Genomic DNA, 22084 nt, shown 5'->3' with positions numbered 1-22084 from the left:
CACTGCACAGTGAGTCAAAAATTTTTGCACGTTAAAAAATAAATACGACCTCATGTTGTGTCAATCACGTTTACACACTGCCTCAGAAACTTTCATCCGGCATAAAAAATTTGGATCAGGTTGGATTATCTGCGTTTCACATCCGTAGCAAGCATTTCAATAGCAAAGGATGATGAATATGAAAAAAAGAAAAAACGCATATGAAAATTTCTGACTCCTTTTGCAAGGAATTCAATATTTCATTAAAAATAAAAAGTTCAAAAAAAATTACATTGTAAATCTGTTCACATTTGAGCATTTATTAGAGCAATACTAAATGTGCACATGCTGAACGTGCATGGTTTCAGGTGTTAATTCAAATACAGCTGTTCGTTATGTAAATGTCCTTATTACATTGTCTTTATACTTCAGTAAAATCAACCTCAAAAATTCAGCCGGTTGTTGTAATATTGATATGCTGTCCTGTAAAAGTGCATGGGATTCCTGAAGCAGTTTACGTATATAATCAATAACAATCAAAAAGATCAGTCAGTCTAGTTTGTTTAATGCTCTTTCGTTCTTTACTTGCTTTCTGTTTTGATTTCTCTTGAGCTCTAACACAAAAAAACTCTTACTTCTGTTATTTACTCGTCATGAAGTCATGATCAAACTCATTGAAAAGACTCTGTTTGATTTTGTAATATTGTATATATTGTCAGCACATTATGAACGGTCTCGTGAGAGATGTTGAATGCATGTAACCTGTGTGTGTTTGCAGAATCTGGCGGAGGCCGAGTATGCGGTGGCGCTGTACATGTACATGCGTCTGCTGGGATATCCTGCTGAACGCATCAGCATACTGACCACCTACAACGGCCAGAAACATCTGATACGAGACGTCATCAACCAGAGATGTGCCAGCAACTCCTTCTTCGGACAGCCCAGTAAAGTAAGAGCAGCTGGTACCATGATTTCATGTTTTATCTTCAGAAGCGATGACCCTGGATGCTGATGCATGGCCGAGTGAACTGCATTAATGTGTGTGAACAGCTTGTCCTGTGCTCTAAATGAGTTGTTTTGTTTTTTCTGCCCAGCGTTCACTATTTTGACTCTTTTGCAGCAATGGGCAGGTTTGCTGTAGCTTGTTGTTGAGGGTGATTGGCAGACAGACTCACTAAAGCGTGTAAAGATCCTACTGGCTGAGTACAAACCAAATAAACAGATGACTGCCGTTCGCACAGACATTTTGTTTATGAGCATTCAAGACTGCAGAACAACAATCTCATTGCCTCTAGGAGACGTAATGAAGACAATTCTTCTGTGGTAGACTGGAAGAGACTGAATTTAAAGGTGTCAGCGTTTACTTTGTGGAACAAAAATGATAAATTTAACAGTGCTAAGCTGCTCTTGATACATTGGAAGTTAATGGGGCTGTAAAATTTGTCTTCTGAGGTCATAGGATTCATTTTTTGAGCCTGATATTGTAGGTCTCCTATAACATCTCCTTATGTTTTCAATGGATAAAACATGGTCAGAGCATAACGTCACACTTTTGCCTCACGACATTTCATAAAAACATATCATGGACAAATCGACACCAGCTCTGAGAAGTGTTAGTGAGGTTGAAATCGTGAACCAGCTGATTCTTTTCAGTAAACCTGTTGAATCGGTTTTCAAATTGCACCGAATAATTCATTCGTGAATTAGACCGTTTCAATCGCAGCTATTCTTGAGTCCACAACTCGCTGATTCAATCTGATCAGAGTGAGTTCAGTGAACTGTTCATGACTTTCTCTAAATGAACCAACAGCTGATGGCGTGAACAGTTTAGTATCAAGTATTGTAAATGAAAATCATATTTAGGTCTTGACTGTCAGTTATTTGTGAACTAAACCTGCTGTAAAAAGGGCAGATCAATGCATATCCAAAATCTTCAATATCTTTATCGACTAATCTAAGTATAAATATATATATATATATATATATATATATATATATATATATATATATATATATATATATATATATATATATATATATATAGTTCAGTCATGTAACTCTAGATGGCGCAGGCTGACGCGTTGTTAACATAACTGATGATATTCAGAGTTAAACAACTTCGCACAAGCTGATTGGTTGATGCTACATATGCAGCCAATGATCTTACTGCCTTGCATTTATATGACTGTCTAGCATTCACTTGAGATTCCTGCAGCGCGCTTTCAGAGTTTCTTTGAAGCCCTCCACCTTCCCCAGCTCCACCTGTATAGATCTGCTACATGTTATTTTATATGCTAGCAGCAGTATGTCTTAAATACTGACAGCAATGTATCGCTGTATGCATTGGCAGTAGCAAGTTCCTGTACTTGCAGCAGCAGCAATAATCTACAACTACAGCAATAACCAACAGCAGCAGCAGCCCAGTCCAAATACATTAACATTGTCATATCCATCACTATGCTAAAATCTTTCGAGAGTTGTCATGATTGAACTAAAGTAAGAGTAAGAAAAGAGAAAAATCCCTCAATGCACTTGTCTTTCAGATTCTTAAAATACTTGCTTCTTTTTTTTCTTTGTTCCCTTTTTTACATATTTGTTTGTATGCTTTACATTTGTTTTAATGTCTTAGTAATTATAATTATTTTAATAAATACTTCTATTTTAATAAAAATGCACAAATAAATTTGATTTTCAAAGTCTGCTTTTCCACCCTTAGAAATACACATTTCATTGATCAGTACTTTTTACATTTAATTCTTAAGTAAAATTAAAATAAAGTGCTTTCATTTTATTTGTTCAATACTAAATTACTTAAAAATACTTACTGGGGCAGAATTTGATTAGGTTATCTGTACTTTTATTTGATTTGAATGCTTTGTGCACCACTAGTAATGACAAATGAGCATGAGTAGAATTTAATAAAATTATTCATTTTTATTTTATTTTTTTACCATTGAAGTCAAAGGCTAAACGTAACTTTTTGGTTACCAGCATTCTTCAAAAGATCTTCCTTTGTGTTCGACAAACAAATGAAAATCATACAGTTTGTGTAAATGACAGTTTTCATTTTTGGCTGAACTGTAAGATATGAAAGGTATCTTGATTAATCGGTGTCAGCAGCTGTTTAATTCTAATAGCATAGTGCATAAGGCCTGTAGCAGACTCCTTTTCATTTGCAAGGGTTAAACTGGTTGCTCTGCTGAAGATGAGATCAGCTCAGTCCTTTATTAGCATTTAACATTTCTTCAGTACAGAAATAAGCCAGTCTCGCTTGAGTATGCACGTCGTGTATTGAGCGGGCACAGAGACTCGCTGATGAATTTCACATCGGACACCATCTGCTGAGAGGCAGAGATCCAGCCACCGAGACCGAGGAAGAGCAGAATGATAATGAGATGCCAGGCTGTTTTAACACGCAGCCACAGGAAATCAAATACTAGGCTGTCTGCTGTGACGTCATGAGCAGATCCAGACAGACTCTGGGCTGGTTTTGGGGAGAACTCTGCAGCTCATCATCTCAATATTGTACAATATTACACCCTTTAGCTTAAGTCTTGTGTTTGTTTTAAATGTGTCGAATCAAATGGAGAAAATCAAATATTAACTTCCTTCCATCTTGACATTTTTGCTGTCACAGATTTCCAAGTAGAAAAGTGTGTGTTCTTGTAGGACGTCGTCCATAGATCCAGTTTCAGCTGAGGAGCGTAAATTTCCATCAGTGTGATTAAAAGAAAGATTTTATTACTTGAAATGTAACAAATGAACGAACTTATCTGTAGGGATGTAACGATTCACTCAACTCACGATTCGATTCACGATTTTATTTTTTAAACAAAATTAGATTTAAGATGAATTATGAATTAAATGTGTCCTTTTATTATTGCTTGGACAAAATGCTGTACATTTCTTTGTGAAATTGAAATATAACTATAATAATATACTAATATAGCACTTGCATATTATTGCTCTTTTGTTGTTTTGATTGCTTGTTGTCCTCGTTTGTAAGTAGCTTTGGAGAAAACGTCTGCTAAATGACAAAATTTAAATAGAATGTAAATGTAAATAACAAAACTTAATTGAAATTTTAAAACAAGCCCCAAATCAAATGAGTAACACAAATAAAATAAATCTCTTAATATAAACAAAACAAGGCTTTGTCTGTGCTCTTTCAATTTAAAATGAGGCAACCACTGCATTTAATTATGATCCAAACAACATGAGCAGTTTTTAATCTAAAGTAGATTGTATAATTTCAAAATTTTGAAGCAAAAAAAGAATATTTTGACTTCAGTTTTGTGAAACTATACATAAAAATATCTGCATGAAACGGCGGACGAGCGAACGCTGAATCGAGACGCATCCACTCTCTGCCAGCAGGTGGAGCTTAAAGCCTTAAACAAAGCAGCGCTGCACTTATGAACTTTAATATGCATTATACAGAGACAAGCTGAAAATAAAAAATACTATCTGAACTACAGACAGTAAGTTCCCCTCAGACATACATGCATATAAACTCCTAACCCTAAATGAATCACGATTTGTTTAGCATCGTTTTGAACCATCACACATTTGAATGTTGGCTCGCGGTTAATCGTTACATCTGTACTTATCTGACTGCTGGCTGAAACGTTGCTGGTTTGGTTGAGTTTTCTCGTCATGGAGTTGATGGTATTTGATGATTCAGTCAGTAAGAGTTTGAGTTTCTGAGCTTAAGGAAGAGATCTGTTGACTTGATCACACATTCTCTCCTGAGAGAGACTTTCGATCTGTTTCATTCATCATGCTTTTAACAGGATGAAGTGACCGTCCATGACTTCAGAAATCTAGATCCGGTCAGACAGTAGTGTGCAAATGCAGAGGAGCTCGTGCTCTTCAGTTCAAATAAACCCTCGACCCTCATTGCTTATATAACAGACTGCCCTTTGTCTTGTAGGTGACCACAGTGGACAGGTTCCAGGGTCAACAGAACGATTACATCATCCTCTCGCTGGTCCGCACCAAAGCCGTAGGACATTTGAGGTGAGCACTTCCTGTGGCTGTTTAATTATTATTAAAATATGTAGTTTAAAGTAACAAAAATAAAACCATACAAATCTAAAACAAACTAAATCTGGTTAAAAAAATCAAAATAAATGTAACAAAACCATCATTAAAATACTAACAATGATAAAATAAATATCACACTAAAAAAACTACATATTTTTATTAGTTGTTTTTAAATATCTCCATATTAATTTTTATTTCAGTTTTGTTAAGTTAAACTAAACGAGAATGAGATGCTTTGCTTTGGAAACTAGCTGGAATTGAATTTGTTGTTATTATACAACAATATTATATACGTGTCCCTGGAGCACAAAAGCAGTCTTAAGTCTCTGGGGTATATTTGTAGCAATAGACAAAAATACATTGTATGGGTCAAAATTATTGATTTCTCTTTTATTCTAAAAATCATTACGATATTAAGAAAAGATCATGTTCCATGAAGATATTTAGTAAATGTCCTACCGTAAATATATCAAAACTTAATTTTTGATAAGTAATATGCATTGCTAAGAACTTCATTTGAACAACTTTAAAGATGATTTTCTCAATATTTAGATTTTTTTGCTCCCTCAGATTCCAGATTTTCAAATAGTTGTATCTCAGACAAATATTGTCCTCCCTAACAAACCATACATCAATGGAGAGATTATTTATTCAGCTTTCAGATGATGTAGAAATCTCAATTTCGAAAAATTGACCCTTAAGACTGGTTTTGTGGTGCAGGGTCTCATATTACATATTATACAAGTTGTGAAAATGTTTTTATGGTTTTACTTAACTATAATAAATATGAACAAAACAAATCTTTTTAAATTGACCAAGGGATATTTAAATCTGTTGTTTAAAATATTAGCTACACATAACAATTACATTTGTTAATTAATAATTTTCTAAAATTTACCTTTTAAAAAAATTATAAATATTAACTGAAATAAAATAAAATGTTAAAAATGTAAAGTTTTTATTAGTTCTCATTTTCGACTACAATATCTAAAACTAAAAATTAATAAGTAAAAAAAAAGTCTATGTTGGCATGTTAAAACAAAAAAGATAAAAAATGGCAAACTTTAAAACTGAAGTGTAAACAAAATATAAAAGTGATATTAACAAAGACTACAATAGTATGTTAAAATAGCACTGACACAGATGTGTTGTTGGAAGTGACTGATGTTTTCTGTCTTCACTCAGAGATGTGCGGCGTCTGGTTGTGGCCATGTCTCGTGCGAGGCTCGGCCTCTACATATTTGCTCGAGTGTCTCTCTTCCAGAACTGCTACGAGCTGACGCCAGCCTTTAGCCAGCTGACCGCCCGACCCCTGCAGCTGCACATCCGGCCCCATGAATACTACAGCTCTGTGAGTACAGCCGGCACGTGTGTGTGTGTGTGTGTGTGTGTGTGTGTGTGTGTGTGACGTTATCTCGAAGACATAGAGTCTCCTGCAGCTTTATAACATGAGTAGCAGAAGCTATTTGTGTTTGGCAAAACATCTGTTTTTGTGAATTTAATCTTTATATCATCACTAGGTTTGAATTGTATCAGTCAGGCTTCTCTTTCTCTATCAGGAAAAAATATATACATGTTCACACATTGTTTTAAATTTGAGTCTTGTGACTGAGTGTTTCCTGGAGAAGTGTGCTGAAGCCTCTCTCTCTCTCTCTCTCCCTCTCTCTCGCTCTCTCTATCCCTCTCGCTCTCTCTCTCTCTGTATCTCTATATCATCCTCTCTCTCTCTCTCGTCTGGCTCGCTATCTATCTCTCTCGCTCTCTATCTCTCCCTCTCTCTCTCTCTCTCTCCCTCTCTCTCTCTCTCTCAGCACCACACACAACAAAGAGTACACACGGTCAGCCCAGCCTGATCAGGTGCTCAAGGACATGCCGGAGATGGCTAACCTGGTTTACAACATGTACATGCACATGATTCAGAGCATGCAGCAGCACAGACAAGTAAGTGTGCTCATGTTTGCAGAGACGTTTGTGACATATAATGCAGAGCTTTAGACAGCTTGGACGTGTGAGCAGCTGTCCTTGAATAGAGCACGAATGGGTGTCACATTGATGATAAATGATCCAGTGTGTTGCAGAGTGAGTTAACTCCTGATTCGGTCTTATTTTGATTTGATCTGTTTTAAACCCCAAACAGACCCATTTTGGTAATTATATTGCAGATAAAGCAGCTCATATAATATTTAGTTTGACCTGCTGAGTTTATTAGACAACATTCTTTAAAGGTTAAGCACTAGTTTTTTTTTTTTTTTTAATTAAAATAAAAATTACTTAATGTAGTAAGAGCTTCAAGCTCGATTTTGTAGCATTTGTAAAAATGAAACCTCTGCTCGGGAAAACTCGAGTATGACATTCTGAAGGAAATGAACAGCTGGTCTGTCTGTTGTAGTTTGGATGTCTTGTTCTGAACGTCTGATGCTGATTGAACTGGTGCTTTGCTTCACTCATTGGCTGAATTCACATGTGATGCAGCTGTGCTTTTCAATGCTGTAAATTTTCCGCCATGAACAAAGCAAGGTCCCAATGGGACCTTTTGGGTTTTGAGCCCAGTTTGGGTCAGTTTTTTTAGTGTAATTCAGTGTTCAGTTGCAAATCTAGTAATGCATAACTGAAGAGAGCTGACTTTAAAGACGGTTCAACTGCATTTTGCATGTTGTATGATGCTCAATAAAGTAGTGCTGATAACTTTGTGTAAAGAACTAACTGGGGTTCTGCACTTCTTACTGCATGAGAATGAATTAGCATTTTCATTCAGCCCATCTGCTGTTTTTGTTCTGACCAATTAAATGTAATAACATAAATAGTCATTGACTATGCTTAAATATGAGGTTTATATAAACGTATTTTTTGTGAAATGTTCTATTAATTGCACTGTAAAGTTGTTTCAAAATATAGTTTTTGCACTCATTTTAGGGCTTAGAATGTTAATATAGATATTGGTGTTTCAAAGCAGTAAAAACAAAAAAAACATTGAAATTGAATTTTATGAGTCATGTTTTATTAAGAGGACAAAATATTACAGATACAGGTGAATGCACTGCAAGTTAACAATGAGATGCTGAAAAATTAAGATGCATCAAAAATTGTAACTGGGGATCCTTTCTGTCAAACGGTACAGTGTCTGATTCACAGTTCATGATTCATTAACTGCTTCTCTTTCTGCAGCAGCAGCAGCTCCTGGATCCTCCTCGTCAGCTGCTGAATACAGAGGAACCCATGGAGGCCGAACAACAGCTGAGGAAGACTAAGAACAAACAAAAAAAGACGAAAGACGACTGACAAACAAAAAATAAAGATGAAGAATGATGAGGGAAAAACAAAGACAGACGAAGAATGAGGAGGAAGAGCAGGATCATACCAAAATGCCTGAACACCCAGGCAGAGACAGCGACAGCGGCGACAGTGATGAGGATGAAGAGCCCTAGAGAACCTTCTTCCCCTACAGATGTTTTAGATTATTACCGTTAACGAACATTGAGTGTTGAATGTTCATTCATCTTTTGTAAGAGGGCTTTTGTAATAAAAATTAATTAAAAATGCACTCTTTAAGTCATGCCTTTTATTTATCTAACACACCATAGTTTCCCCTCAAATCTTATTGTTTTGTATCCCAGTAGCCAGTTTTCTATTAGACACTCACTCAAATGTCAGTTTGAATTAGACTTATGTTAGTTAGTACTTGTAAAGTTTTAGTAAATTAGATTTTTTTTTTTTTTTTTTTACATAGTTTATAAGAAGTTTGTTATTTTAGTAAATTTAACTTAAAATGAGACATGTTGCCTTAGCAAATTGTTATTATTGTTATTTGTATTTTGTGGTTTTAGCTTTAGCTGCTGGTATCCCTGTCCTGTAAACAGGGAACTTGAGCACATATCTGAGTGTAGATCACGTGAATGTGTTGGTTGTGTAACTCGTGAAAGACGTCTTTCTCCAGCTGTCCCGAGTGCTGCCAGAGCTGTGACTGACTGCTGGAAACTCAGCTTCATCAGGCTCTCTGGCGTCTCTCAGCAGGAGCTCCAGGAAACATTTACACCGCTTTCAAGAAGAATTTATTACGCAACTCGACGGTCGCTCCCAGTAAGTCCTTTCATGTTCATGTTCAAGACTAGCAGGGTTTGGTCAGTAACACAACAGGATGAGCTAAATGTGATTTAACCTTTAATGCGGATTTAAAGAGTGTTTTATATGTAGTGTTTTATCAGCTTGCAGAACGGGTTTTGTAAATGGTCTCATTAAAAGCTGGACATTTGAAACAAAAGCATACTCCAGAGCAGAAAGGATTGACACAGCAGCATGTGACTTCCTCAAACCAGCCGTGGCTTTTACTGTCAGTTATTGTAGTAGAAAGACCGCACGCTGATCACATGACATGACTTCTGGTTTGTCAATTTTGTCATTTTATTAACTTTTTTTTTTATTTTTTTTTTTATAAATACCATTAAACCTACCATTTAGTGCATGAGTCAAAGTAAATCAAAATACTTTTGTAATTATGAAATGCCCAGTTTTTACTTTTCCTTTGGGAGCCCACATTTTCAATGGCATTGCAGTAAAAAAATAAAAACAGCATTACTATCAGTTAAATATCAAAATGAGGAGTGGGGTGGGGTAAATGTGCCACTCTTTGCTCATAGTCATTTAAGAGAAATCACATGAAGGTAAAACTATTGCACCTAAACATATTTCAGTGTGTCTGTAATCAACTGACATGATTCTAAAGTGTACAAGTTTGCTGAAAATTCATGACAAAAAAAACCTAAAATGTTTTTGCATGATGTAAACACTTTAAAATAAGGTTAAACTTGAACAAACAAACAAAAAAATCTACTGCAGTTTTTATTAATCTCAGGTAATGTTAATTTCAACATTTACTAACACATTTTTAAAATCCTAAGTTGTATAGTTAGTGAATGCCCTGTGAACTAACAACTGTTTTCACTCAAATTAACAGATGAAGTACTACATTATTATTGCACTTGCTCACCATCAGTGTTGTGAGGCCTGATTTGAAAGCTGGTTTCTCCATCCAGCGCTCTCTCAGATGCTCTTCAAACAAATTCCTGTGAAATCACAGTGAGATTTACATCCAGGTGTACTCAGGCTCAAGCCATCTAAGTTACAGTTTGTTTCTTCATCAGATTTGTAGAAATGTAGCATTGCATCAGTTTCTCAGCAATGGATGCTCTGCAGTGAATGGGTGCCGTCAGAATGAGAGTCCAGATAGATGATAAAAACATCACAATAAGTGAAGCACAAAAGCTGCATGTTTGTAAGAAACAAGTCCATTAAGACATTTTTAACTTAAAACCATTGCTTCTGGACAAAATATGAGTCCATAATAACGCTTCCTCCAGTAAAAAAAAAACAAAAAAAAAACACCTGTTGTCTCTCACATCAAAATCCAGCCACGTATTTGTTTAGAGCTGTTTGGGCTTGTAAAGGGTGCTTGATCTGTGCAGATTTCTCTCCTGACTCAGACCAGACCACTTTTTCACTGGAGGAAGTGTTATTACGGACTCGTATTTTAGCCAGAAGCAATGGTTTCAAGTTAAAAACGTCTTGATGGATTTGTTTCAGCTTCTGTCTTCTCCAGATGTTAACTGATGGACTGGAGTGGTGTGGATTACTTGTGGATTATTGTGATGTTTTTATCATCTGTTTGGACTCTCATTCTGACGGCACCCATTCACTGCAGAGCATCCATTGCTGAGACACTGATGCAATGCTACATTTCTCCAAACCTGATGAAGAAACACTCATGCCATCGAGGAGGTAGATGAGTTTGTGTACATTTCTGAAAATTGTCATTTTCTGGGTGAACTGTTCCTTTAAGGGAGTGATGTATCTGATCTCACTCTCCTAATTACTGCTCTCATTAGCTCTGAAACTCTATTGCAGTGATGTATTAATATTCTGAAGACAGGAGTGTGTTTGCATCCTAATTAAAAACCCAAATTCTTCCTGGAGAACAGCACTGCTTGGTAAACTGAATGCACTGACTTTGAAAAAAAAAAAAAAAAAAAAAGAGTAGTGTGTGTGAACGAAATGTTAAAAAGCTGTTTGGTATTCCTGCAGCGGAGGATGTCGTGCGGCTCGTTTTTCTGGGGCATCGTCTGGCTGCTGGTGCTGCTGTTTCTCGGCTGGCCCTTGAGCATTATGCTGGGGGGTCTGTACGGCCTCGTCGCCCCTTTCACCGTCTGCCTGGGTCTGGACCGGCTGGCCGACCTGCTGATGGAGGGGGCCAATCTGGGCAGAAAGTGTGCCCAGAACATGAGGCATGGCAAAGCGCTGTGCTGAGACCAATAGCCAAGAAGAGTGCTCAGCCGTATTAATAGTCAACATGAACTGTTTTTGACAGTTTACTGTGCCTTTTATTCTCTGTGACTAGACCACGATGCTTTGTTAAAGCCTTAGTATCACTTTCTTGCTTCTCTGTATCTCTTTTTCTTAGGCTGCTTGAATGTGAAAATTGACAGTTTTCTGGTACTGATGTCTGAGTTCACAATGTTGAAACACATAAGTATACTTATATTACAAGAAGAGTTTGTTAAACACTCTTCTCTAGAGACTTCATGAGACCACCTTTGAAACCTTTGTGCGGTCCAGGACGCAAGATGCAGATCTTCAAACCAGCCGCCGAGTCTCCATACAGGCCACAAAACAGTCCATTTCAGGTCAAGAAAGTGCAGAAGTAAAAGTTTGTATCAGTACATTATTGTGCATTATTCTGTTTGAATCAATTTGTCAACAATCTGTACGATCATGTCAAATACTAGTATTTAGAACTGCAACATTCCCATTATTCTCACAGATTAATGAATAAACTGATTTTCAGCTCCACATAATACACAACAACAACTAACTACAACTTTAAATAAACAAAATAAACAAAATTACATGTATTATTTTATAATTTTATATATATATATATTTTCTTTTAGTTTAACTTGATGTACTTGAGCAAAAAATATGAACACAAAAATGTGAAAAACGGTAAAATTACTAAAACTTAAATTGCACTGATCTACTGAAGAAACAAATTTGTGATTTGCAAACCACACGTGTATTAAATACAAGTCATTTTATGTTTGTTTATATATATATATATATATATATATATATATATATTCGTGGCCAAAAGTATTGGCGCCCTTGGTAAATATGATCAAAAAAGGCTGTGAAAATTCATCTGCATTGTTAATCCTTTTGGTCTTTTATTAAAAAAATTCACAAAAATGTATCCTTTCATTGGATAATAAGATTTAAAATGGGGGAAATATCATTATGAAATAAATGTATTTCTCTAATACACATTGGCCACAATTAATGGCACCCTTTTATTCAATACTTATTGAAACCTCCATTTGCAAGTTTAACAGGTCTAAATTTTCTCCTATAATGCCTGATGAGGTTAGAGAACACCTGACAAGAGATCAGAGACCACTCCTTCATCCAGAATCACTCCAGACCCTTTAGATTCCCAGCTTCTCCTGTTCAGTTCACTCCTCTCATTTTCCGTAGGGTTCAGGTCAGAGGACTGGAATGGCTCTAGCAGAAGCTTGGTTTTGAGCTCAGTGACCCATTTCTGTGTTGTTTTTGAGGTTTGTGTGTTGTTTGGGTTATTTTACGGTTGGAAGATCCAAACGTGGCCCATTATAAGATTTCTAACAGAGTCAGTCACTTACTGATTTTTTATCTGTTGGTATTTGATAGAATCCATGATGCCATATGTCTAAACAAGAGCTCCAGCAGAAATATAGGCCCACAACATCAAAAATACAGCAGTATATTTCATTGTACACATGGAGTACTTTTTTTTTCTCTGTGTTCACCAAACCCATCTTGAGTGTTTGCTGCTAAAAAGCTCATTTTTTTTTAGTTGCATCTGACCATAGAAGCCAGTCCCATTTAAAGTTCCAGTTATGGCTGATAACTGAATATGCTTTAGTTTGTTTTTGGATGAGCTAGGAGAATTTTCTTGCAACCCTCCCAAACAACATGTGTTGATGTAGGTTCTGTTTGACAATTTTTTTAAAGGTTTTCTGAACCAGAGACTCAAGTATTTTCTGCAATTCTCCAGCTGTGACCCTTAGAGAGTCTTTAGCTATTCAAACACTCCTTCTCACTGCACATTATGACGATTATAGACACACGTCCTCTTCTAGGCAGTTTCGTAACATTTTCTGTTGGTTGGAAATTCTTAATTATTGCCCTGATGGTGGAAATGGGAATTTTCACTGCTCTAGCTCTTTTCTTAAAGCCACTTCACCAATTTGTGAAGCTCAATTATCTTTTGCTGCACATCAGAAATACATTCTTTGTTTTTTCTCATTGTGATGAATGATTAAGGGAATTTGGACTTTGTTTTCCCTCCTCGTTATATTTCTGTGAAACAGGAAGCCAGAGCTGGATGATTTCATGTTTATAATCATGCTGGAGTGCTCAAAATTGTGAATTTGAATGGGAATATACTTCAGAGATATTTAACTCATAAGAATTTATAGGGGTGCCAATAATTGTGACCAACGAGTATTTGAGAAAAACATTCATTTCATAATTATATTTCCCCTCCGTTTTAAATTCTTATTATCCAATGAAAGGTTAGATTTTTTTTGTGAATTTTTTAAATAAAAGACCAAAAGGATTAACAATGCAGATTAATTTTCACAGCCTTTTTTGATCATATTTACCAAGGGTGCCAATATTTTTGGCCACGACTGTATATACATATATACATACACTGTATATTGTTATTGAATTCATGGCTGCTGAAAAGTGGAAATTGGACTGTAAGATCCTGAAGATCCCCTGATTTTAATAATGAATCAATAAATATCTGATGGTGATAAGAATCAAGCTGTAAAACATTGAGGAGAAGAAGAGAAAAAAATAAAGCTTTCTTTAAAAAAAAAAAAAATATATATATATATAGGGGCCAATATATATATAATATATATAATATATATATAATATATACAGTCAGCCTTCAGTTTAGGGGCCAATTCTCACTATATATTTAAAAAAAAAAAAAAAATCCATTCTGTAACTGATGGAGTTTTGGTTCCTTGCCCATTTCACCTCTGGCTTGCTTAGTTGGAGACACTTAATATCCAGCGATATCGTCGACTTGATACTATTTGATACTATTGTTTAGTCAACAGCCATTATTCTAGTCACATGCATTCAACTAGTTAATAGTGAGAATTAATCCCTAAACTAAAGTGTTACCAAAATGGCATTTGTTTTTCTTAAGCATGATATGCAAGTATTGTTATGCTCTGAGGGCAGGTTGTTTTAGGAGTGACGATGAAATAGTACATTTGAGTTGAGAATAATAATCATCTCTGATGAATATTAAAGTGGAAGTGTTTCTATTTTTAAATATGCTGGCAGGTTAAGGGACATGTTAAGTCTCGTGTATGAAAAATCAGAGCTCGCTTTCATCCGGAGGTTCAGGATATGAGAGGAAATGTGAGTTCACATGGGATTGTGCTGAGTTTGTATCGAGGCAGTAATTAGAGACTGACTGTGGTGTCAGATTAGAGAGACATCAGGAACCGCCAGGAACTGCAGAGCCAAGCAGTGTAACCAGAGAAACCTTCAGTTCTCCAGCAGCTCATTCAGTGCTGCCCTCTGCAGGACCAGAGTCACACATCTAACAGGCCATCCATCAGTCCATCCATCCATCAGTCCATCCATCCATCAGCCCATCCATCAGTCCATTCATCAGTCTATTACCCCATCCATCAGTCCATCCATTAGCCCATCAGTCCATCCACCCGTCCCATCAGACATCCATCCATCCATCCATCCATACATCAGCTCATTCATCAGTCCATCCATCAGCCCATCCATCCATCAGCCCATCCATCAGTACATCCATACATCAGCTCATCCATCAGCCCATCCATCCATCAGTCCATCCTTTTGGCCCATCCATCCGTCCATTCATCCATTCATCAGCCCATCCATCCATTAGCCCATCTATCATCCCATCTATTCATCCATCCATCAGCCCATCCGTCCATCTATCAGTCCATCCATCAGCCAATCCATCCATCCATCAGCTCATCCATCAGTCCATCCTTTTAGCCCATCCCTCCATCAGCCCGTCCATCCATCCATCCATCCATCCATCCACATTAGCCCATCCATCCGTCAGTCCATCAGTCCATCCATCAGCCCATCCATAAGTCCATCCACCAGTCCATCAGTCCATCCATCCATCAGCCCATCCATCCATCCATCCATCAGTTTCATCTATCAGTCCATCAGTCCATCCACCAGTCCATCCATCCATCCATCCCCATTAGCCCATCAGTCCATCAGTTTCATCCATCAGCCCATCCATCAGTCCATCAGTTTCATCCATCAGTTCATCAGTCCATCCATCAGCCCATCCATCTGTCTGTCTGTCTATCTCTCGTTCTAACTGTCATTCTGTCTGATACTGTTCTATCCTTCCATCTGTTGGTGTGTTAATACAATTTTTTAGACTGTTAATACTGTGATGACCGCACAAGTCCCAGTTCCTGTCTGTGCACAGCCTCTCTCTCTCTCTCTGTGTGTCTTTCTCTCCTTTCCTCCCAGCAGTCCTGAGGGGAACCTTCACCAGCCAAAATTGCCTGGTTTTAATTTCAAGTTTGTGCTGGCAGCGTGGGCCGTACACACAGGGCATCCTTGCAGCGTGCGGTGGAGGAAGCACATTTGACAGCCGCTGTGGTTGGAACCAGCCTCTAAATATTTCATTTGTGTGTGAGATCAAGGATGTAAAAAGGCCTGAATGCCTTGCTGTGCTTCTGCCATATGTGATGAACCCCACACTGCTTTTCTCATTTAACCCTCACACGTACAGAACAACCCCCGTGACTGTGTGTGGATTCATGTCCATTTTCTTAAAAAAATTCAGAAGTTTATTGCATCAGTATTATTCAGCATTGATTGTTTGAAAATTACCAGCATTTTGGTGTATTTGTGAAATGTGATTTACTGACATTGATATATGAACAAAGCAAATCACTCAGAATGGAGGGAAGAACAATGTAATACTTTTTTTCTTAGCTAGTATTATATTGATCTAATTCAGCACCATTTTCTATGCACAGTCAGTTGTTTCATTGAATATTCCAGGCAGATTCATGATGTGAGCAGCCTGTTCCCTCTCATGCTGAACTGTTCATCTCTTCTTCTTCCTGATGTCAGAATGGGACCGGTGTTGCAACCTGACATTTTTATTTTATCAAGGAAGAATGTAATCTCCAGTCTTCATGGACTGGTCTAGTTTTGCCAGCTTTGTACAAAGATTTTATTTATTTTTTCTTTATGCACACTTTATGCATTATTGGCATTGAGAATGAAATCAATGTTGTTCAGCCAACAGTGTGCGTTTGGAGCAGGAATAGGTGTTTGTGTTTATATTGGGAGAGTTTTAGGAAAACAGTTGTTTTTTTGCTGTGCCATTTGCTGTGTCACTTGTATTTGCAGACTTCGCTTGAACCTGTTTCAATCAGGTAATATGGTGTCTACATCTTTCCTGCTAAAATCACTCAATACATGAATGAAACTGCCAGAATAGTATTTTGAAGTAAGGTCATTTAAAATATCTTAATCTCAAAAGCTACCAATACAACATATTTAGCAGATGCTATTACACCACAATTAAAAAATAAATCAATGCAAATGGCATCTATTTTAAAGATATCAAGTATGCTATCAAGACATGAGGTGATAATTGATAAAGTGTTAAAAATGAAGACATAAAATATTGTGACTGCGTGGTTGTCAAAAGGAACAAATATCTTCGGGGACACTGTAGTCCCTTAAAATAGTCAAACTGCAAAAAAGATGGTTTGGTGTAACTGCGCATGTCTATGGGCGTTCGATGGGCGGGGCCAAAAGTGTCTTTACTTAAACAGAGAATCAGCTGACACTTTCACCTCACTGTGTCCAGAGCACCAGCGCTGTTTTACACTGCTGCTTCATGTGAACAGGGCGGAGCTAAAGGTCCTCTCTGTACTCAAGGACATTTGCGCTCCAACAGCTGTGTCGTCTTTCAAAATACACAGCAACAAGTATGAGCCTCAAGTCCCTCAAATAAATAAAAAGGTGGAGGTCACCTCTGCCCTCCTTAACCATGACACGAGGTCATCATCACCGGACCGAATCCGGCTTCATTCCCAGAGTATGAACATCATCACACATATGAAATCAGCGCGTTTTGGCAGCTCGAGATAAAGCCACATATGACGCAGCAGGGCTCTCCACAGCACTGATGCCATATTAAAGCCCGCCGCCCTCCACCCACACCATCAATCTGATGTGGAGATCGAAGATAGGAGGGCTCACATGACTCCACTCCAGACTCGAAGACGAGGAGAAGTGTGGCATCTTCCAGCATCAGCACTGCCACAGCTGGCGCAGCTCATAACGGCGGACAGTAAGAAGAAATATTCACGTTTTTCCCTGGATTTGGAGCAGAGTCTGCGGATGAGCAGCGATGGGGGAATGGACCATACTAGAGAGGCTCTTGGAGGCTGCTGTCCAGCAGCACTCCACTATGATCGGAAGGTAAGAGCTAATGTCAGTGCATCTGACGCCGAGATTCAGCTCGTTTTGGGGGGAAAATACGTTTTTATCTTTGCAAACAGGCGTAGTCGCCCATTTCACCCTTTAAAATACAGAACACACCATAAGGATAAAAAACCAACATGACCTAGCAAAAAATGTTTGCGTAGTAAACATGAAAAATATAATGCAACTGAATGCAATCGTTGTGAAGGCGACTGGTTTCAGCACTGGACAGCACCCTTTAGTTTAAACGACACTGAACTGGCCTTATATTGACAGCTTTATTTTTTCTTATGCATTTTAATATTTTTGCTTCATTTAAAGCCACGTTTGAACGCAGAGGGATGCTTGTTGCCAGGTGTGCACAAAAAAAAAAAAAAAAAAAAAAGGCGTTACCGCCTATTACACGTTCTTCAAATACCGTAGATTATAAAACAAAATCAAAAACACATATATACAACGCATTTGTAAAATATCGCGTTATTGGACCACAGTGAAAGGTGACTGAAATGCATCATTCATTGGTTGCGAACCCACCTGTATTTATTCAGCTCCCTAATAACCCACTATCAATAGTAAACCTGCCACTTATACATTTATTTTTATTAGTTTGTTTTATTGCTTTATTTAAAGCCACCTTTTGAGGCAAAGTGATGCTTTTTGCCAACTGTGCGCAGTAACTCTCACTAATATACAATAGAAATGCAGGAAAACATGTGCCAATTACTTAGTGTCTGTATATGTAAAATATAAAGCATCTTGTTTTAAGTGAAACTAAAATAAAAGCATTCAGTGGTTGAAAATGCACCACATTTTCAGCACTGGGCATCATTCTACCCTTATTAGTGAACTTTACCTATTTATTTGTGTTTGTTTTGTATTTCATTTAAAGCAATGCAGGGAGGTGTGATGCTTTGTGAAACGCCATGCTCAAATTCGCTAAAGTACAGTATCAAACATGACATACCAAGGGCTATCTGCATAATCCATATGCAGCATTCAGTGAGAGCGAAATGAAGCGCAGCCCGGTTTCAGCACCGGACAGCTCCCTGCAGCTCAAACTCGTATATTGACACATTTATTTTTCTGTGTGCTTGTTCTTTAGGATCCTGCTCACTGTGGTGGTGATCTTCCGGATCCTAATTGTAGCTATAGTGGGAGAGACCGTGTATGATGATGAGCAGACCATGTTTGTCTGTAACGCCTTGCAGCCGGGCTGCATCCAGGCATGCTATGACAAAGCGTTCCCCATATCTCACATCAGATATTGGGTTTTCCAGATCATAATGGTCTGCACGCCGAGTCTCTGCTTCATCACATACTCTGTCCATCAGTCGGCCAAGCAAAAGGAGCGACGTTACTCCACCGCAACCGTCCTCCTCTCTCTGGATAATAAGGAGCAGGATTCCCTGAAACGAGAGGAGGCCAAGAACCAAAAGATCAAGAACACCATCATGAACGGAGTACTGCAGAACACGGAGAACTCCACCAAAGAAGCCGAGCCCGACTGTCTGGAGGCCAAAGAAATGGACAGCTCGGGCAAGAAACCGGGCAAGTCCAAAATGCGGCGGCAGGAGGGCATTTCCAGGTTTTACATCATTCAGGTGGTGTTCAGAAACGCTCTGGAAATCGGCTTTCTGGTGGGCCAGTATTTCTTGTACGGATTCAACGTGCCCGCCGTGTACGAGTGCGATCGATACCCATGCATCAAGGAGGTGGAGTGCTACGTGTCCAGACCCACGGAGAAAACCGTATTCCTCGTCTTCATGTTCGCGGTCAGTGGCTTTTGCGTGGTCCTCAATCTGGCCGAGCTCAATCACTTGGGCTGGAGGAAGATCAAAACGGCTGTGAGGGGCGTGAGGGCCCGCAGGAAGTCCATCTACGAGATCCGGAACAAGGATTTGCCCCGGATGAGTATGCCCAATTTCGGCCGCACTCAGTCCAGTGACTCCGCCTACGTGTAACGGGTGCGTAACGAGAACCCGAAGCCCGCGCGCCGCTGAGTTCGAGACTGTGGACGAGTCCCATCGCCACGTAAGGTTCATGAATTGCAAGAACACGGGGTAGGACTTTTTTGTTACTGTTTTAAAGACTCCATTGGCAACTGTGGACGACAAACACGTTTGTAAAGTGGTTCACTACAGAATAATGCAACTTTTTAGCAACGTTTGTACTCTGAGATGTACACAAAGAGCAAATGCTGATACCTGAATGCATATTGCCTCTCTGTAAGCTGCGGTGACACTTGACATGACACTGTCCATGTTGCACACAATGCATGCTATATGATTCATTACGGTAAAACTACAAGCGGCTCCATGACAACTGCTGTGCCATGAGCACTGACATGTGAAGTGTGACCGAACCAGCTGCTCTACTGTACTTGAAGGGAGTAAATGCGTCTTGCACTAAAAAGTGAACATGATGCTGACATAATATCGCACATCGGGAGAGTCTCGACACACCATTCATGTATCAAACACTATCGCTTCTGCTACTGTTTCTTTCCTTTTGGTTGCCTGTACCGCACCATTGACCTTAACGCAGGCTATGTGATGAGCTCCATTGCAAATCTGCTGTTGTGTCCTTGTGTGTGTGTGTGTGTGTGTGTGTGTGTGTGTGCGTGAGCAGGGGTGAATTTGCTGCAAATGCTTAAAGTCTGTGATGATTTCCTTAATTTCAACACCAAAGCGCCCTCTGCTTTCATTTGTGACGTGTTTTTTTTCACGCTTTAAGTGTAATCAAGTGCCATACTTGTATATAAATATATGCATATATACATATAAAATCTATTCTGAAGAATATAACCATATCCATAAAGCAGATTTATTGCTTAAATTATGCTTATTGCGTCCAGACTTGCTTTAGCTCTATTCGTTGTAAATGAACTGAAAATGGCATAATGCATTCTTCCTTCTCTTTCATTTCGAAAAATGGCCAGATGGAAATAAAGTGCTGGTCTTTTTCTACACAGGACAGCCATCATTTCCTGCTAACAAATGACAGAACAGTGTTTCAGCAATGTTTTGTGCTCTCATGCTGGTTTTTCACACAACAATTCCAGCAATATTTGTAAGCAGTATTTTTTTTTTTTGGGGGGGGGGGGGGTATGTACTATTAAGTGAAAATCCCACGCCTGCTGTATCTCTTCCACTCTCTATGACAATGCAAGTGTATTCTAGCAGGCGTGTGTTTTCATTTTAAACTGGTTTAAGGCTTTGTTCAGAAACTATTGTTTAACTTCTGATCATTAAGATGTCATTTTGTTTCTCCTCTTTGAATGGTTCTTTATGATTATGCCACCATATATTTATGACAAGCAAATGCGTGCACAGAGAGGAGATGTTCTCTGCATTTCTGAGCTTGAAGGGAAAGTATTGCATGCTTAAGAACTTATATTCAAGACAATTTCAGGGGATGAAATCTATGCGGCATTTGCTCGAGTATTGATATGTCACCCCACCCCCCTACATACGCTTAAGAACTGACACGTCTTGAAGGTCACCGAGGATAAAGAACAGTTTGTGACCGACCGTCTCAGATCAAACCTGACGGGATGACCCCTGGGAGGATGGACATTTGGTGTTATGAAAAGGGGCAGGCGGTGGGGACGGGAACAAAATGGCTTGACTGTACAGTGCAATCTTCCCTTTTCTCTCAGTAATTCCTCTCTCCTTGGATAAGCATTCCAGGACTCCTGAGATTTTTACAACTTCGTGGTCCTTACTGAGAAACGAAAGACCAGAGCTGAAAGACTGTACTGGACCTGACAGAGCAAAGCTTTAATAAAACATGAACTGGTATCTCTCTTGCCTTATATGTACTGCAGTCTCCCCTCCCTCCCTCCCCTCACCGTCTCTCATTCTCTCCCGTGCATTTTCTGCAAGAGCTGACCTGGTGTTTTTACAGCTCCTCCTAAATGACAAAATGATTGGGTTATGTATGAATGTAATTCTGCATGCTCTGACGTGTCATACATCATGTGAGAGGTCAGGTGATGCGGCCACTTTCATGTGTGCTGCAAACCCACAGACAGAGACTCTCTTGAAATGCATTGTGCACGCTGAGATGTCTCCACTGCAGTTAAAACCAACAAAAATGTCTTGTTTGCAGGCCTGAGGTGACCAAACACGTTACAATACTACATCAACACAAAACAAAAAAAAATCAAGATATCTTTATTTCTTTTTTTTTCTTTTTAGGAGGCGATTCTCCTCGGAGCATCATCATCATCTGAGAGCAAACAACGGTATGAGCGTGTAATGTCGCAGTACCTCATATACATTGTAATTTTATCCTGATTGATTTGCATATTGATAAAAAGGGCCTTGCATGAAGTGAACACAGAAAATGCCGGGCTGTTCCTTTCTGAGCCTCCAGTCCTTGTGGTCTTGAGGATGGTACATGTGTAAACTGAATGAAATGAAGATGGATGATATACTGTGAATTAAATCCACTTCTTTACAAAGATGGTGATAAAAGTGATGGGCCT

At 38.6% G+C, this 22084-nt stretch overlaps 2 protein-coding genes and 1 long non-coding RNA gene across 3 annotated transcripts in view; all 3 read left to right on the top strand.

Moving 5' to 3' along the window:
* The window catches only part of aqr (aquarius intron-binding spliceosomal factor), a 44819-nt gene extending 36253 nt beyond the window's left edge, over positions 1-8566 (top strand). The window contains 6 exon segments of the mRNA XM_042742056.1: positions 758-928; positions 4913-4998; positions 6211-6380; positions 6854-6966; positions 8191-8269; positions 8272-8566. Of these exon segments, the coding sequence (XP_042597990.1) occupies positions 758-928; positions 4913-4998; positions 6211-6380; positions 6854-6966; positions 8191-8269; positions 8272-8450 (798 nt within the window). The 3' untranslated portion in view covers positions 8451-8566.
* Positions 8567-8780: 214 nt separating this feature from the next.
* Positions 8781-11865, top strand: LOC122140191. Its single transcript, XR_006156881.1, has 2 exons — positions 8781-9102; positions 11101-11865. It is a non-coding gene; the product is annotated as an uncharacterized LOC122140191 (long non-coding RNA).
* A 5071-nt stretch (positions 11866-16936) lies between these two features.
* LOC109052510 (gap junction delta-2 protein-like) lies at positions 16937-21726 on the top strand. Its single transcript, XM_042742861.1, has 2 exons — positions 16937-17592; positions 18698-21726. Exons 1-2 carry the CDS (start codon positions 17522-17524, stop codon positions 19554-19556), a joined length of 930 nt encoding a protein of 309 aa, XP_042598795.1. The 5' UTR covers positions 16937-17521; the 3' UTR covers positions 19557-21726.
* Positions 21727-22084: the final 358 nt, after the last annotated feature.

Source organism: Cyprinus carpio, chromosome B17 (genome assembly GCF_018340385.1).
Source record: "Cyprinus carpio isolate SPL01 chromosome B17, ASM1834038v1, whole genome shotgun sequence".
Lineage (NCBI taxonomy): Eukaryota > Metazoa > Chordata > Actinopteri > Cypriniformes > Cyprinidae > Cyprinus > Cyprinus carpio.
The sequence above is the reverse complement of the archived record's forward strand: the minus strand, read 5'-3'. Positions and strand labels throughout refer to the sequence as shown.

Coding starts and splice junctions, on each gene's coding strand:
- LOC109052510 (XM_042742861.1), top strand. CDS start 17,522: ATGGGGGAATGGACCATACTAGAGAGGCTCTTGGAGGCTGCTGTCCAG. Junction 17,593..18,697: donor CACTCCACTATGATCGGAAG/GTAAGAGCTAAT, acceptor CTTGTTCTTTAG/GATCCTGCTCACTGTGGTGG.